Source organism: Camelus dromedarius, chromosome X (assembly GCF_036321535.1).
Source record: "Camelus dromedarius isolate mCamDro1 chromosome X, mCamDro1.pat, whole genome shotgun sequence".
NCBI lineage: Eukaryota > Metazoa > Chordata > Mammalia > Artiodactyla > Camelidae > Camelus > Camelus dromedarius.
The window spans coordinates 85,014,889-85,030,070 of record NC_087472.1 but is presented as its reverse complement, the minus strand read 5'-3'; the positions used below and the strand labels follow the sequence as shown (position 1 = coordinate 85,030,070).

Genomic DNA, 15,182 nt, shown 5'->3' with positions numbered 1-15,182 from the left:
ATACAGATTGAATACTATACCCGTTGAAACTAGGGTGTGGTTCCTTCCACAGGCAGCAAATTTCACTTTTTCAGGTTTTAAAGCTAAAAAATATAAAAACACGACAATTAAGACATTTTATGATTATGAAAATGATAAATAATCCAGGTCAAATGATAACCAAGTGGTGCAACAGACTTAAACCCAGGCCTGTCTGACTCCAAAGGTGATGTTCATAACTAATGAATCAAGTTTTCAGAACTAGTTGTTCATCATAATAACCAGTGGAGCTTTGAGAAAAATACAGATAGCTCAGCCCCACCCCTAGAGAATCTGAGTCAGCTGCTCTGAGGTAAGGCCTAGGCATCTACATATTTTTTTAAAAGCCACAAGCAATTAATGTGCTGCAATCCACTGCATTGCTATGGTGCCTCTTCACCGACCTGAGACCTGATCTGTTTCCTAATCTGCCATCACCATCATCAAGATAACTTTCTACTTCACGCAACAAAACACCAAGTCCGATACTCATAGGCATACGCCTATGTTAAAGTTCTTCATTCATTCATTTACACATTAAAAACATTTACAGAACATCTCCTAAATGCTTAGCATAGGGGCTGCAAAGATCACTAAGACAGAATCCCTGGCCTCAAGGATCTCTTAGTAGAGACAATCCTGCTAGCTTATCTATCAGATATTTGAGAGTAAGGATTATAGGCACCGTAAATAAACCCAACGGTTTAGTAGATGGTTCAATAAATACTTTTGACCAAGCAGAACACTTTAAAAGTTCCACAACAATATCTATAAATAGCATGGATATGATAGTTATACTGAAACTTTGAGCTGAAATTTAAAATTTGGCTAGGAAGATAAAGAATCCAGCTCCTATCACATCCCAAGGTATCTCCATCGCCATTCACGTATTGCTGTTTGTAGGTTACAACCAAGCAGAAGCTTTGCACATAACAGGGAGAAAGTTTTGTAAAGGTATTGTATGTCCCATATTTTCTGGGACAGTCCTAATTTGAAATATTTTGTCCTGTTGTTCTTGTAAGAATACTAGTAATAATCAATCCCTAGTTGTGATATTTTGTTCGGCACTTATGCTCACTCTATACAGCAGGATAAAGTGTGTTTTATAAAAGTGGCAACTGTATACAACCATGATGTCCACAACTCTAACAAATGAGACAGAGGTAAAAATCCTAACATGTCATATTGTTTGTTTTCTATATATGCAATAACAGTGATATTTAAGTAGGTTTACAAACATGCAAAAAAAAAAAAAGGATGTTCATGTGTAATACTGTAGAATCATTACTTCTTTTGTGGTCTCTGGGTTTAAGATCAATGTGATTTTTAGACCCTAACATATAAAAGTAATTCTAAATACCATATGAAAAAGTTAAATGCTAGTAATATTCAAGTAAATCTCAGAAAATAAAGAACTAAAGGGTTTATCATTCATAATATGATATTAAAGAACTACACAATATAAAAGTACTTTATATAGTTTAGTAATTAAAGCGTTAAGGAAGAAAAGACCCCAACCTTTGACACATGTTGGCTTGCTAACAGTTGATTTTGAACCTAATCCCAACTGGCCCCAGTTGTTGCAGCCAAACATGAAAAGTTTATTATTTCCTGGAGGGAAGGAAAAAGAAATAATAAATTGAAGCATTTTCAAGATAAAGTAATATGAGATGAAGTCATCACAATGCAGTAAAAAAGCTGTACTTAAACACTGTCATTGCTTTTACATGTTGAAACAGATCACCTTGTCCATCTACCTATAGCCAGATTCTGTTAGGTGTAGAGTTTCTAAGATTATACAGTAATATTTTTTATTTTATATATATATAAAAATATATATATATATAAAATAAATATATATATAAATAAATAAATAGATTTATTCCAAGAAAGTAGTATGTATAGAAAATCACACTTAAATATACTAAGGGAAACTAAAATTTAGAAGATGCCCTTGATAAGTCAATTTGTCAAGAATTCTTTGGAAAAGAAAAAAAGCCACTTTCTGTGTATTTTCAACATGTTTCAAACACAACACATCTACAATACTTAGGATTCTTTAAGTATTACTATCTTCATTTAGGATTTTAATACTAACCTGTAATAATAGCAGTATGTTCATCTCCACATGAAAGATATATAGGTATGTCATTTTTAAACCAGAATTTGCTGGGAGTATTTTCAGCAAATTTAGTTTTTCCAAATGTAAACACAGCACCCGAATCTGCAAATACATGAGAGTTTCGATTTCACAACTTTTATTATGTTGCCTGTGAACTAAAATATTTTTCCAGTAATTTATCTATACAGATTCCTTGTCTCCTAACAGCTTTGCTTTTGCTCTTGACCATCTACAACCTCCTTTTTCCATCTTAATTCAGTTTTACTCCTCAGACTTCATTTTAGTTTTATTTATAAAATCTAATAAATTAAATATATATTATTCATTTACAGGTGTAAAGTAAGAAACTGTCACAAAGGAGGCAGTCCTGCTGTCATGAGGTGGACCATCTGCTCCCTGCAATGAGCTGATACACTCAATGCCCTCCTCATGCTGGTGAACACCTGGTGGTCTAGCCCCTGACTGAGGGTTTTTCTCCACACACAGAAACAGGTCAGTATTGAGTTTCATCCTTAACACCATGAGAAGGCAGGATGTTGAGATTTACCATTCCTAAATGAAGTCATTATATACTCCCTGATGTGAGGACACAGTTTTAATCCAGTACCATTTTGGAGAGAGACTAAAAACTCCTACCAGATCCCAATAACTAAACACACACACACACCCAATAACTAAATACACACACACACACACACACACACACACACCCCAAATGATATTGTCATTTTGTTTAGTTTCTTGTATCTCTAAGTTGTGAACTCAAGACAGGAATTTAATCGTGTCTGAATCAAGAGCATGGCAGAAACGCAATACATATTTCAGTGAATACATGATTTTGCTTTAATCCAGTGTTTTTTCAAACTGTTGGTCGTGACCCATTAGTGGGTCAGACAATCAACTTAGTGGGTCACGATTACCATTTTTAAAGGAATGTATTATAGAAAAGAGCTGAGCGCATCCCAAGTGGCTAGACTTAGTACTGCTTCATAAAACGTGTCTGTTACACAGTATATACATGATACCGACTCACAACGTCAAACGTTACTTCTGGAGTTCAGGGGAAAAGTCTTAAAAAAACACTCGCTAACGGCTCCCTCCTTCCTCCCAGTCGTCTTCCCCATCCTTTTTTTACCCCACGTCCCCTGGTCACCCACTCTTTACTGCGTTCAGTACACAACCAGGTCCGGAGCACCTCGACGGAAGTAATTTGGGAAGTTCATAGGGAGGTAAAAGGTAGCCCTGCCTTCGAGAAACTCATCGAAAACCTCCTTTAAAAGAATGAGGAGAAGAAAGACCAGCACCCCCTTCCCCATTGTCCCCCCTCCGTCCTTCCCCTTCTTTCTTTTCCTCTCAGTCACCCTCGGGGGCACGGCCAGAGCTCTGACCAAAGTCGGGCCGCGGCGGCCCGGGCCTGTCCCTCGACGGGGCCGGCCCGGAGGCGGGGCCTGGCCGCCCGCCCGCCCGCGGACCCTCCCTCCCGGCCCGCCGCCACCGCCGCAGACGCGACTCACCGGGCACCATCTCCTCGGGTTCCCTCATGCCGATGGCGCTACGAGAAGCCTGCGCCTGGGCCAGGAAGCTAGTGGGGGGGACTCGGTGGGGCCTAAAGCTGCGCCTCAGCCCCGACGAGGGCCCCGGAAGCCCCCTGGGTCCCCATAGCGACACTCTGGGCATCGGCGACTCCCGCGTTTCCGGAAGTCAACAAACAGCCGCTAAGGGCAACGGAGGCGGGGCGTTAGGGCGCGAGGCGGAGCGAGGGCCGGAGGGAAGGGGAGCGGAGGGCGGGCGACCGGCACGGCGCAGGCGCAGGCGCAGCGGGCGGAGAAGTAGAGGCCGCGCGCCCTCTGGTGGCCCGGAGAGGAGCGGCGGCCACGCCGCGCAGTACTGTGCCGGCGCGCGCAGGCTTGTTTGTGCAGACCCAAGCCACCCAGGGCCCGGGTCTGGATAGTGACAGACGTCACAAATATCACGTCCCCTGCCAGTCAAGTCATGTGACACAGGCAAACGTCAACACACAACTGTAATGATACTAGTAATGGTGACCATCTATAACTCTAAATGAGATAGGCACTCTGCTAAATATCCTAAACCACATTTGTATCCCCAACATCTAACCCAAGACCTGGCATATACTAGATGCTCGTTAAATACGAATTGATCAAATGAGTCCAACTACAGCCCTGTAAGGTGGTTAATGTTACTACCATTTACGGATGAAAAGACTGTACAGTGGGAGAGCTGAGGTCGTTTAACCAGTCCCACCTGTAATCTGAACGCACCCCCTCCCCGCCGCCGCCAACGCCGCTTCTTCCACAGAAGGCTGAGGTGTGCAGTCCGCTACTGACAGGAACATGCACAAAGAGATTTACCAACAGTAGAACATCATTATTCTAGAATTAGCTCAGAGATGTTTTATTTTTCTGCAGTTTCTTAGTCTCCCATGCATCAACACTTGGCCATCATAAACAAAGAGGCAAAATGCCATCTTCCCGGATCAGTAAATCTATGTACATGTGGTAGTTGCCGGCATGGGCTCTAGAATCAAAGCTGGACGCAAGGATCCCTGAATTCCTGTGTGTACCGCAGCGTGTATTGACTTAGGGAGTTTGCATTAAAATTGGGAGGGGGAGATTAAATGATCGAATATACAAATAATTGTTTACTTACAAAGCAAAGTAGGGGTTACTAAGAAAGTGATTAACAGGGAGCATTAACCCGGTGTGAGAAGTTAGGAAAAGTTTATCTGAAGAGAGGACATTAAATCTAAGAACTGAAGAAGGAGCAGCTGGGAAGGGTGACAGAGCTCTGAGCTGAGAGTAAATCACGTTCAGATGTTGCAGAAGAGGGAAATGTCACGTCTTGGGACCTGCAAGGGTCCTTAGGACAAGCCACCAAGTTGAGGATTCTTGGCTTCGCACAGGAAAGAATTCAAGAACGAGCTAAAGAAAAGCGAGAGTGAGTTTATTTAGAGAGATACACACTTTATAGGCAGAATGTAGACCTTCTCAGAAAGTGAGGGTGGTCCCAGGGCACAACGAGGTCGAAGGTTTTTATGGGTTAAGTAATTTCATAGGCTAACGAGTGGGAGAAATATTCTTGCTATTTCGGGGAAGGGTGGGGATTACCCGGGAACTGGGCCACTGCCCACTTTTTGGCCTTTTATGGTCCACCTCAGAATTGTCATGGCATAAGGGGGAGTGATTTTTAGTATTACAGTGAAGCTATAATGAGCTAAAGGTCAATGACCAGGCTATTCTCAAAGTCACCTTGGTTTCAGCTGGTTTCAGCCAGTTCCAGCCAGTCTTTATCAAATCCCAACAGCTTCATTTGTCTAGCATTTGTGTCCTGCCCCTTTCCCTCCTGTCTCACAAAGGGTCCTAAGGAGCTTGGCTCTTTCCAGGAGCTCAAACAGGTGACACTGGCCATGGCAAAGTGTCAGGATCTTCAGACTATTAAATCTCAGATTTTATCCTGAGGTCAACGGGAAGCCGCTGAGGGTTTTTAAGCAATGGATTGATTGGATCAGTTATATGTATCGTGGCAATCATTCTGCTTGGCTGCTTTGTGGAAAATAATTTGGAGCAGGGAGGAGAGTTCAGAGGCTATTTCAGAAATTCAGACAAGCAATCGCATTGGCTTGAAATACACTGCATTGGCACCTGAGAGGAGCAGACAGATTCGAGAATATTTTAGGGAGAATCAACAGGAAATGGTGTCTGACTATTGACTCCTAGGCAGGGCAGGACTAACAAATAGCTCTTAGAGCAAAAGAAGGGGCCCTAAATTATTTTGGAAAGGATTTGATTTTTTTTTTAAAGCATCATAATAGTCACAGTGGGAAAATCAGAATTTCAGCGACTCACTTTTGTTATGATATGGTTTAGTTTAGTTATGATATTTCTGAAATCTAGTAAAGCACATTTTCCTGCTGAGCATTCCCAAAGGTACTGATGCAACCCCATTCCCAGGTTCCAACATAAGCAAATAGGGGGATGGTGGCACCATGTACCATGGGGAATGCAGAGGAAGGAGCAGGAGGGGTTGAAGTTCAGTAAGTAGCGGGGGGAGAACTTGACAGTCCAGCCTTGTGCACACTAAGACATCAAAGTGGAGGTGAGGAACTGAGCCGGCAACTGGTGAGCAGAAGCTCCAGACGGAGGTACCCATTTGGGGGATGCCTGGGTCTATGTAGTGATAACAGCCTTGGCAAAGACTGCTCGGTGGAAGACTGGGAAGTGACTATAGAATGAGAAGAAAACAGAGGCTGGGATGAGTTTGTGACGAGGGCTAAAATTTAATCGTCCAGTAATAGATGATGAAGCTGGAAAGGAGACAGAGTGACCAGAGATGAAGAGCCCACAGAATGGGGTTTCAACGGAAGGGTGTGGGCAATCTTGTCAAGCGGATGCTGAGAAATGACATTAGGTGCAAACTGTCCACTGAAGTCAGCCATGAGGAGATTCATGGTGTTGAAAATAGCCGTTAGGTAGAGTGATGGAAGAAGAACCAATATTGGAGTAGTTGGAGAGTGGGGGACGCTGAGCGAAAGAAGTGAGGCTGAACGCTTTGGAGGAAGGAGACAGAGATGGGCTAGGAGAGGAGGGAGAAGGGAGATAGTGGTTGGAGGAGGAAGGGAGGTGGATGGAGGGCTCTTGTTAAGCGTGGAGAGACTGGGGAATTCTGAGAGGCAGACTGAATAGAAGGGGAGAAACACGGATTCAGGAGAGTGAAGGAATGATCACTGATGTAAGGGAGGAAGAGATGGCACCCAGATCTCATGTGGAGGGACTGGCCTTAGCGAGAAGAGACACTACTTCCAGCATAACAAGAAGAAAGGAAGAAAGCCTCCTTTCACAATAAACTACTGCTATATATGATACATTCACATCTAGATAGCGAAGATACCGTTGACACCTATGATGTAGATACATATCATGTACGTCATACTATATAGGACAATACTGTTGTCTGTGTCAGAAGGCTATTGTGGGATACGTGTAGAACTCACAGCCTGGCACCTGGAACAGAGTCACACGCAGCAGTGTTAAGGCAGTGTCCACTATGCTGACTGTATCCGTCAGTATAATCCAGGCTACGCTGCGATGCAAACAACACCTAAGTCTCAGTGGCTTAACACAAACAAGAAAGTTTCTTTCTCACTCATGGGGTATGTCCAGTGTGGGTCAGCGGGGGATCCACTCCACCTGGCCACTCAGGGACCCCGGCTACTAATTCAACTACCTTGTACTAATTCAGCTATCTTGTAGCTGCACCCTAGGTGACCTCTGGCCTCTTTGGTTGCTGTAGCAGATCAAGAGGGAGAGGAAGCAAGGAAGTAAATGTTTCAGGCCAGAGGGGATGCTTTTCTCCTTCTTACAACCCGCCGGTCAGCTCCAGTGTTCTGTGCCCCTGTGCACCGCAGTTGGGGGGGGGGGGAATGGGGGAGCACGCTTGGCGTTCTGTGAGTAAGAAATTCCTTGGCCACATCCCTGTAGCCAGATGGTTTTAACCTGTGGCGTCACCTCCCTCGTGTTGGAGAAGGCAGTGGTTTCTAAAGTAAAATTTTATGACTTTCTGCTACAGTCACGTGCTCTTTCAGTGCCCTACTTCATACGTGGCCAACACTCCTATGCTCCTCAGAAAGTCATGTTGATATACAGAAGTCATCACACGTCTGGCAACATGTACAACTCTTTGCAATTTCCTCTGTTAATTCTTGTCGCTACTCATTTTTGGAGCATTTTGTGTCAAGTAAAGATAGCGGCATCTAGGAACAAGGAAGACATTTGATGGATTATGCATCCTAGCTGAACTAATTCCTTTCTTGACAGCATTCAACAAAACTTCCAAGGCTTGCATTTTGAATTATATTGCAATGTGACTGCCATGGCTGTTTATCTCTCTCTTTGGAATCAGGTAAACAGGTGTGTCTCCACTTTGAAAACCTCACTATGAAATCCCATAAACGTCCACATTTACAAATCAGATTCTAATAGCTTCTTTGATTTCTGAAATTTTGTAGTGCAGCTCCAGGATATATAAATTGAGGACGGACAGGTCCAAGGCCAGGGCATTCTATTTGTAAAGAAGCAGCAGAAGGCAGGTGGGGATTACTGGGAAGAAAATTTGCACTTTTCTCAATCATTTAATGTAGTATTTAAAAATCTTTCACGCATATACAAATCATCTAGTGGTCTTGTTAAAATTCAGATTCTAATTTAGCAGATCTAGAGTGGGCCCCAGATATCTGCATTTTTTTTAACATTTGAGAAAAAATTTTTTCAAAATTTTTTATTTAAGTGTAGTTGATTTACAATGTTAGTTCCAGGTGCACAGTAAAGTAACCCAGCCACACATATACATATGTATACACATACTTTCCTTCCAGTTTCCTTTCCACTATATGCTACCACAAGAAACTGGATACAGTTTCTTCTGCTATACAACAGGTCCCTACTGTTTATCCATTCCAGATATATAGCAATGTGTGTCTGTGAATCCCCAACCCCCAAGCCATCCCTCCCTACCCTTTCTCCTTTGGCAACCATAGGCTGCCTTCTATGTCCGTGAGTCTTTTTTTGGTTTGTAAATAGAATTTGTATCATTTTTTAGGTTCCACAGATAGTGATATCATATGATATTTGGCTTTCTCTATGTGACTTACTTCACTTAGAATGACAATCTCCAGGTCCATCCCTGTTGCTGCAAATGGCATTATTTTATTCTTTTTTATGGCTGAGTAGTAGTATTCTATTCATACACACACACACACACACACACACACACACACACACACACACACACATATATATGTATGACATATATATACACCACAGCTTCTTTATACAGTCACCTGTTGATGGACATTTAGGCTGTTTCCATGTCTTGGCGATTGTAAATAGTGCTGCTATGAGCATTGGGGTGCATGTGTCCTTTCAAATTATAGTTTTCTCCAGATACATGCCCAGGAGTGGGATGGCTGGATCATATGGTAAGTCTATTTTCAGCTTTCTTAATGAACCCCACACTGTCCTCCATAGTGGTGGCACCAATTTACATTCCCACCAAAAATCTGCATTTTTAAACAAGTTCCCAGATGATACTAGTGGAAATGCTCCATCAATCACACTCTGTGTAGCAAGGGATTAACTCGTGGGAAAGTATAAGTAGTTTCTAGAAACAGTAAAGGAAATGGCTAGTAAATGTAATTATGGACAATTTAATGAATTAAGGATCTAGTACTCAGAATATGTACAGAATACCAACAAGTCAAGAAGAAAAAGGCAAAAGATAAGAAATTTAAAAAATGAGCAAAGGGTATTGCATTAACAGAGATAAAAATTCAAATGCCCAATAAACCTGTAAAAAGATTTTCAACCTTACTGGAAATGAGAGTGAAAAATAAGTAATAATGAGATAACATTTTAAATTCACATTATTAGCAAAAGTGCTAACATTAATAACTGTTTAGGAATACAGGAAACTTGCTATTGAGGGTTTAAATTAGTACAATCATATCAGAAAATAAATTGCCAAAACTAAAGTTGAAAAGATAACCTGTCCCAAAGAGGCATACATGATGTTCATTTCAGCATTGTTTATTCTAGAAAAAAGTGAAAATAATTGAAATGTCCATCAGTAAAGGAATGGATAGACTGTTTATTCACACAGAGGAATATCATATAGCAGTTATGATAAATAAACCAGTTTTACATGTATGGACATGAAGAATTCTCAACAACTTAATCTTGAGAAAAATAAAATTATGTGCAATATGATGCTATTTTGTGTTTAAAAACATACAGTATGATCATTCATGGGAATGATAAACATCATATTAGGGAGAGTCATTTCCTCTGGAACAGGAAGGAAGGGTGAAGGATGAATGGTGAACATCGTAAGTATCAGTAATGGTTTGCTTTTGTCAAAAGAAGAGAGATCTAAAACATATGGCAAAATGTTAACGTATAAATCAGAGTGGTGGTATGTGAGTGACATATTATTTTCTGTGCTTTAATGCACAATTGAAATGCTTTGAATCAGAAACAACACAATTTTTCCCTTTAAGTCAAATTGACTGGGGCATAATTTACGTAAAGTAGATGCACCATTTAACAACCACCCTAAACCAGATACGTATTTCCCTCCCCCACTTCCACCTTCTAGGAAAAAACCGCCATTCTGACTTTTCATCAGTCATAGATCAGTATTGTCTTTTGTACAGTTTCTTTTGTCTGGTTTCTCTCACTCAGCATCATGTTTTTGAGATTATTTCATATTGTGTATATTGATAACTTGTTCATTTTTAAGGATATAACTTTATTTATCCATTTTCTTATTGATGGACATTTGGGTTTCCAGTTTGGGGCTCTAATAAACAAAGCTGCTGTGGGGTTTTTTTGTGGACAAAGCTCAAACTTCTTTTGGGTAAACATCTAGTGTCCTTTGTTAGTTTATGTACTTGAATATTTTCTCTTGGCCTATGGCTTGCCTTTTTCAAATTTTAAGGAGAAGAAAAGGAAAATATAAGTAAAAAGAACACAAACCCTCCAATGGACAAAAGCAGGGAGCTTGTACCAAAAACTCCAAATTTTAAACATTTGAAAAGATGCTCAATGTCACTAATTATCACTAATTATCAGAGAATTGCAAATCAAAACTACAATGAGGTATCGCCTCACACCAGTCAGAATGGCCGTCATTCAAAAGTCCACCAATGACAAATGCTGGAGAGGCTGTGGAGAAAAGGGAACCCTCCTACACTGCTGGTGGGAATGCAGTTTGGTGCAGCCACTGTGGAAAACAGTATGGAGATTCCTCTAAAGACTAGGAATACACTTACCATATGACCCAGGAATCCCGCTCCTGGGCTTATATCCAGAAGGAACCCTACTTCAAAATGACACCTGCACCCCAATGTTCATAGCAGCTCTATTTACAATAGCCAAGACATGGAAACAGCCTAAATGTCCATTAACAGATGACTGGATGAAGAAGTGGTATATTTATACAATGGAATACTACTCAGCCATAAAAACCAACAATATAACGCCATTTGCAGCAACATGGATGTTCCTGGAGAATGTAATTCTAAGTGAAGTAAGCCAGAAAGAGAAAGAAAAATACCATATGAGATTGCTCATATGTGGAATCTAAAAAAAAAAAAGAACATAAATACAAAACAGAAACAGACTCAGAGACATAGAATATAAACTTGTGGTTGCCAGGGGGGAGGGGGTGGGAAGAGACAGACTGGGAGTTTGAAATATGTAGATACTGACAGGCATATGCAGAATAGATAAAGATTATACTGTATAGCACAGGGTAATATATACAAGATCTTGTGGTAGCTCACAGAGAAAAAGAATGCAACAATGAATATATGTATGTTGATGTATAACTGAAAAATTGTGCTCTACACTGGAAATTGATATAACATTGCAAACTGACTATAACTCAATAAAAAAGATAATTAACTCTACTATTAAAAGTGCAAATAAAACAATACAATTTATTTACTGATTTTTCCTATTAGACTGGCAAGGTTTAAGAAGATTGTCAGGATCTAGTTAGCAGGAGAAATAAGCACTTTTATTATTATTATTATTATTATTATTATTCACAGTATGTGGGAATTCAAAAAGATATGACCTTTTCAAAAGGCAATTTGGCAATATAAATTATATATACATATTTTTAAAAGGCATATAATTCTTACTCATCATAACCACTTCTGTAGATAAGTACTTCTAGAATTTTTTCTACAGAAATATACAAATTTGTGCCAAAAATATGTACAAGGATGTTTATTGTGGCATTGTTTGAGTAAGAAAAAAATTAAAGACACCTAAGTGACTTCAATAAGCCAATGAATATGTTAATTATCAGGCTTCCGTACAATGGAATACTATGCAACCATGAAAATCAGTGTAATAGCTTTCTGTGTACTTATATGGGAAGATATCTAAAGATCAAATTTTAAGTGATTGAAAACAAGCTGCAAAATAATATGCAGAGTATTATCCCATTATATGAAAGTAAATTAATATATATGAATACATGGGTAGGTTTGATATACACATAGGTAAAAATCTGGAGCAATGTTTACTGTGCTATTTTGTAGCAGTTACCTCTAGGGTGTGGAATTAGAGGGGCCTTCTAATGTCTAAGTCACACATATCTGTATGGTTTTAACTTTTTTATAATGAACACAATTTGCTTTTTCAATCAAAACAAAAAGGTTTAAAATGAAAAATAATAAACCAAAAAACTAATAGAAGCCAACAAACATACTAGCCAACATTTAATGAGTATTTATGATGTGGTAGAGACATTTCTAAGTACTTTACATACAGTAACTTATTGAATCCTCACAAAACTCTCTGGGGTATATTTTATTGAGCCTCTCCATTTTACAGATGAAGACATTGAGGTCCAGAGAGGTTAAGTAACTTGCTTATGGTCAAAGAGTTAGTAAGCGGTGGAGCCAAGATTTGAACCCATACCTGTCTGTCTACAAGACCCTAACTCTTGAGACTATGCCATCTGCCAATTGAGGAAAAATTAAAATACGTTAGGAAGGGAAAATGTATGTTTGAAGATCCTAGTTCATAATAATCCTGAACAGATTGGCTGCCCATTGATTTCTGTACAAGTTTTGAGCATCAAGTAGTAATGATTTTGTTTCTTTATTGGTTTTATTGGATACCAGATACCTGATTGAGGCCTTCTACCTACATCATCCCTTCTGGCTACAAAATATATCTGCAAACTCATGTCTCATAGTCTCCTTTATTACCTCTGTGCTCCAAAACATCATTACCTCTCACCTGGAGTACCTCCATCACTTCTTAACTGGTGTCCCTGCGTCCATCCTAACAGTTTTCACAACCCAGGAGAATCCAATCCTTTTAAAAAATAACCCTTTTAAGGGCATGACATGCTTTCCTCTTTTCAAGACCCTCCAATGGCTTTCTTACTCATTCAAATAAAAGCCAAAGAAAGTCCTAACAATAGCGTACAACATCCTGCTCTCTTATCTCACTGAGCTCATCTCCTATCCCAAATCTACAAGCAAGGAATCATTAAATCACTTTACAGGTGTTAATGACCTGTAAGTGATTCTATTAGCAAATACTGAACCAGGAATCAAACTTAGTTTTATCTGACACTGATGATTGGATTCCCTGCATTACACTATGCTCTAACAAAATGGTTATTTTCACAGGAATATGAGCATTATTTTTGCTAGACATAGCTTAGACATCCAAATAAGATTTCTCCTTCTTTGGGAGGTCACTTAGCCTAGTATTGCTGAAATTTCTGAGAACATGCTTTGACTCTTTTGGAAGAGACTCCAGAGCTATGTTATGTTCTTGTAAAAAGCCATGGAAGTGAAAATCCTAAATCTGTGTACTTGTATTAGATTTTACAAAACAGATTTATATTGAAGAATAATTTGGAACTTAAATTGATGAAAAATAGAAAATATTTTCAAGAAAAAATATGCTTTGGGTGACAAATAAAGAGTGACTAAAAAGAAATGGATCTGATCTGGTGGCTCACTAACTCAGGAAATAATTCTGAAAGAAGAGTTGTGAGGGATATATGTCCATAGTGGAATGACTGGGTAATTTTCTAGATGACTACTTTTAAGTCTCATGTAATGTGATGATAATGGCTTAGTTTACTGGGCTCTCATTTGTGCCAGACATTGGTCTAAGCATTCTATGCATTATTTAAATTTGCCTGTTAACAGAAGTGAAACCTGAGGTACAGAGAAGTTAAGTGAACCAAAGTTAGCTAAAAAGTGTCAGGGCTGAGATTTGAACACATGCCGTCCAGTTCCAGACTCTATGCTCCAAACAACTACACTAGACCACCTTTTGAAGGAGCACAGAGCAGTGGTCTTCAAACTTTGAGATGGCACGTCTTCATTCATGACGAACCAGAAGCCAGAAGACATAAGAGCTCATTCATGTAGCCCATGCAAATCAGCTTTCCTGGGTAGATAGCCCTTCAAGCTCTCAGCTGGTGCACAGAATCAGTGAGAAGAGGGAGGAATGAGGCTCAGAAAAAAATAAAGGCCGAGATCGAGAAAAGCTACCCTGCAGAAGCGATACGATGTGCAACTCTACTAATATATTACGCATATTGTAAAACATACACAAAAAGATTTTAATCGATGAGCTAAAAAACATAGCTAAAAGTTCTAATATTTGGTTTGCTTTACCAAGATGGATTGTTTTGAGCATCCCCTGGGTGGAGGGGGAGGGTTGTCACATACCTCAATTTAGAAAATATGTTTGAGAGAGCATGGTTTTGAATTCTGGCTTTACCACTTGTTACCTGAGTCATCTGGGCACATTGCTTACTGTTTGGCTCTGATTCTTTACCTGTTAAATCAGGATAACTCCTAACTTGCAGGATTGTGTGGTTTACATGAGATGATGTAGTGCCTGGCTTTCTGGAAGCTTTTTACATATGGTTTACTTTCCCTCATAATTTTAATTCCCACAATTTGCTTCATGATCTGTGTTTTTAAAATGCCACTACTATGTACATCCTCCTATAATGGAGCTGGAGGCAGCCCTGCAGTTAGACTTGGTGCACCTAGATGGAGCTAGATTAATAGCTTTTTCATGCTGCATCCTTCCAAACATGGGGCAGCTGTGTCTCTCTGACAGTGAAGAAAGCCGTGGAGGAGACGGGGAAGAACCGACACGTGTTTTACTTTGTGCAAAACACCATAGGGGCTGGGAGGGAAGGACGACTTAATGACTGTCCAGACACTTAAAAAAATGAATGGCTTGACTATTAGCAATTGTATGTCTGTGAACAAAAGTTCCTTTTAACATGAGCTGTTTGCCATTGCCCTTTGTGATTGGGAATCAGGCTTGAAGACTCTAAGCCTATTTCGAAATATTTTTATCTGTGCCTTTCCACGGGTAACTTTTCCCCAACTGGGTCCCTTGGCTATATTCAGTCTCATTTATTGCAAGTCACTGAAAATTCCACCTTTGACCCCAACTCTGGGCCT

The 15,182-nt window shown here is 40.0% G+C and overlaps 1 protein-coding gene across 4 annotated transcripts in view; it reads right to left on the bottom strand.

Moving 5' to 3' along the window:
- Positions 1-3,830, bottom strand: part of RPGR (retinitis pigmentosa GTPase regulator) — a 63,135-nt gene extending 59,305 nt beyond the window's left edge. For all 4 annotated transcript variants that reach the window (XM_031445489.2, XM_064483295.1, XM_064483293.1 and 1 more), the window contains exons 1-4: positions 3,655-3,830; positions 2,117-2,242; positions 1,537-1,629; positions 21-83 (exon numbers count right to left, since the gene is read on the bottom strand). In XM_031445489.2, coding sequence (XP_031301349.2) covers positions 21-83; positions 1,537-1,629; positions 2,117-2,242; positions 3,655-3,817 — 445 coding nt within the window. In that variant the 5' untranslated portion in view covers positions 3,818-3,830. The remainder of the gene's footprint in view (positions 1-20; positions 84-1,536; positions 1,630-2,116; positions 2,243-3,654) is intronic.
- Between the last annotated feature and the right edge of the window lie 11,352 nt (positions 3,831-15,182).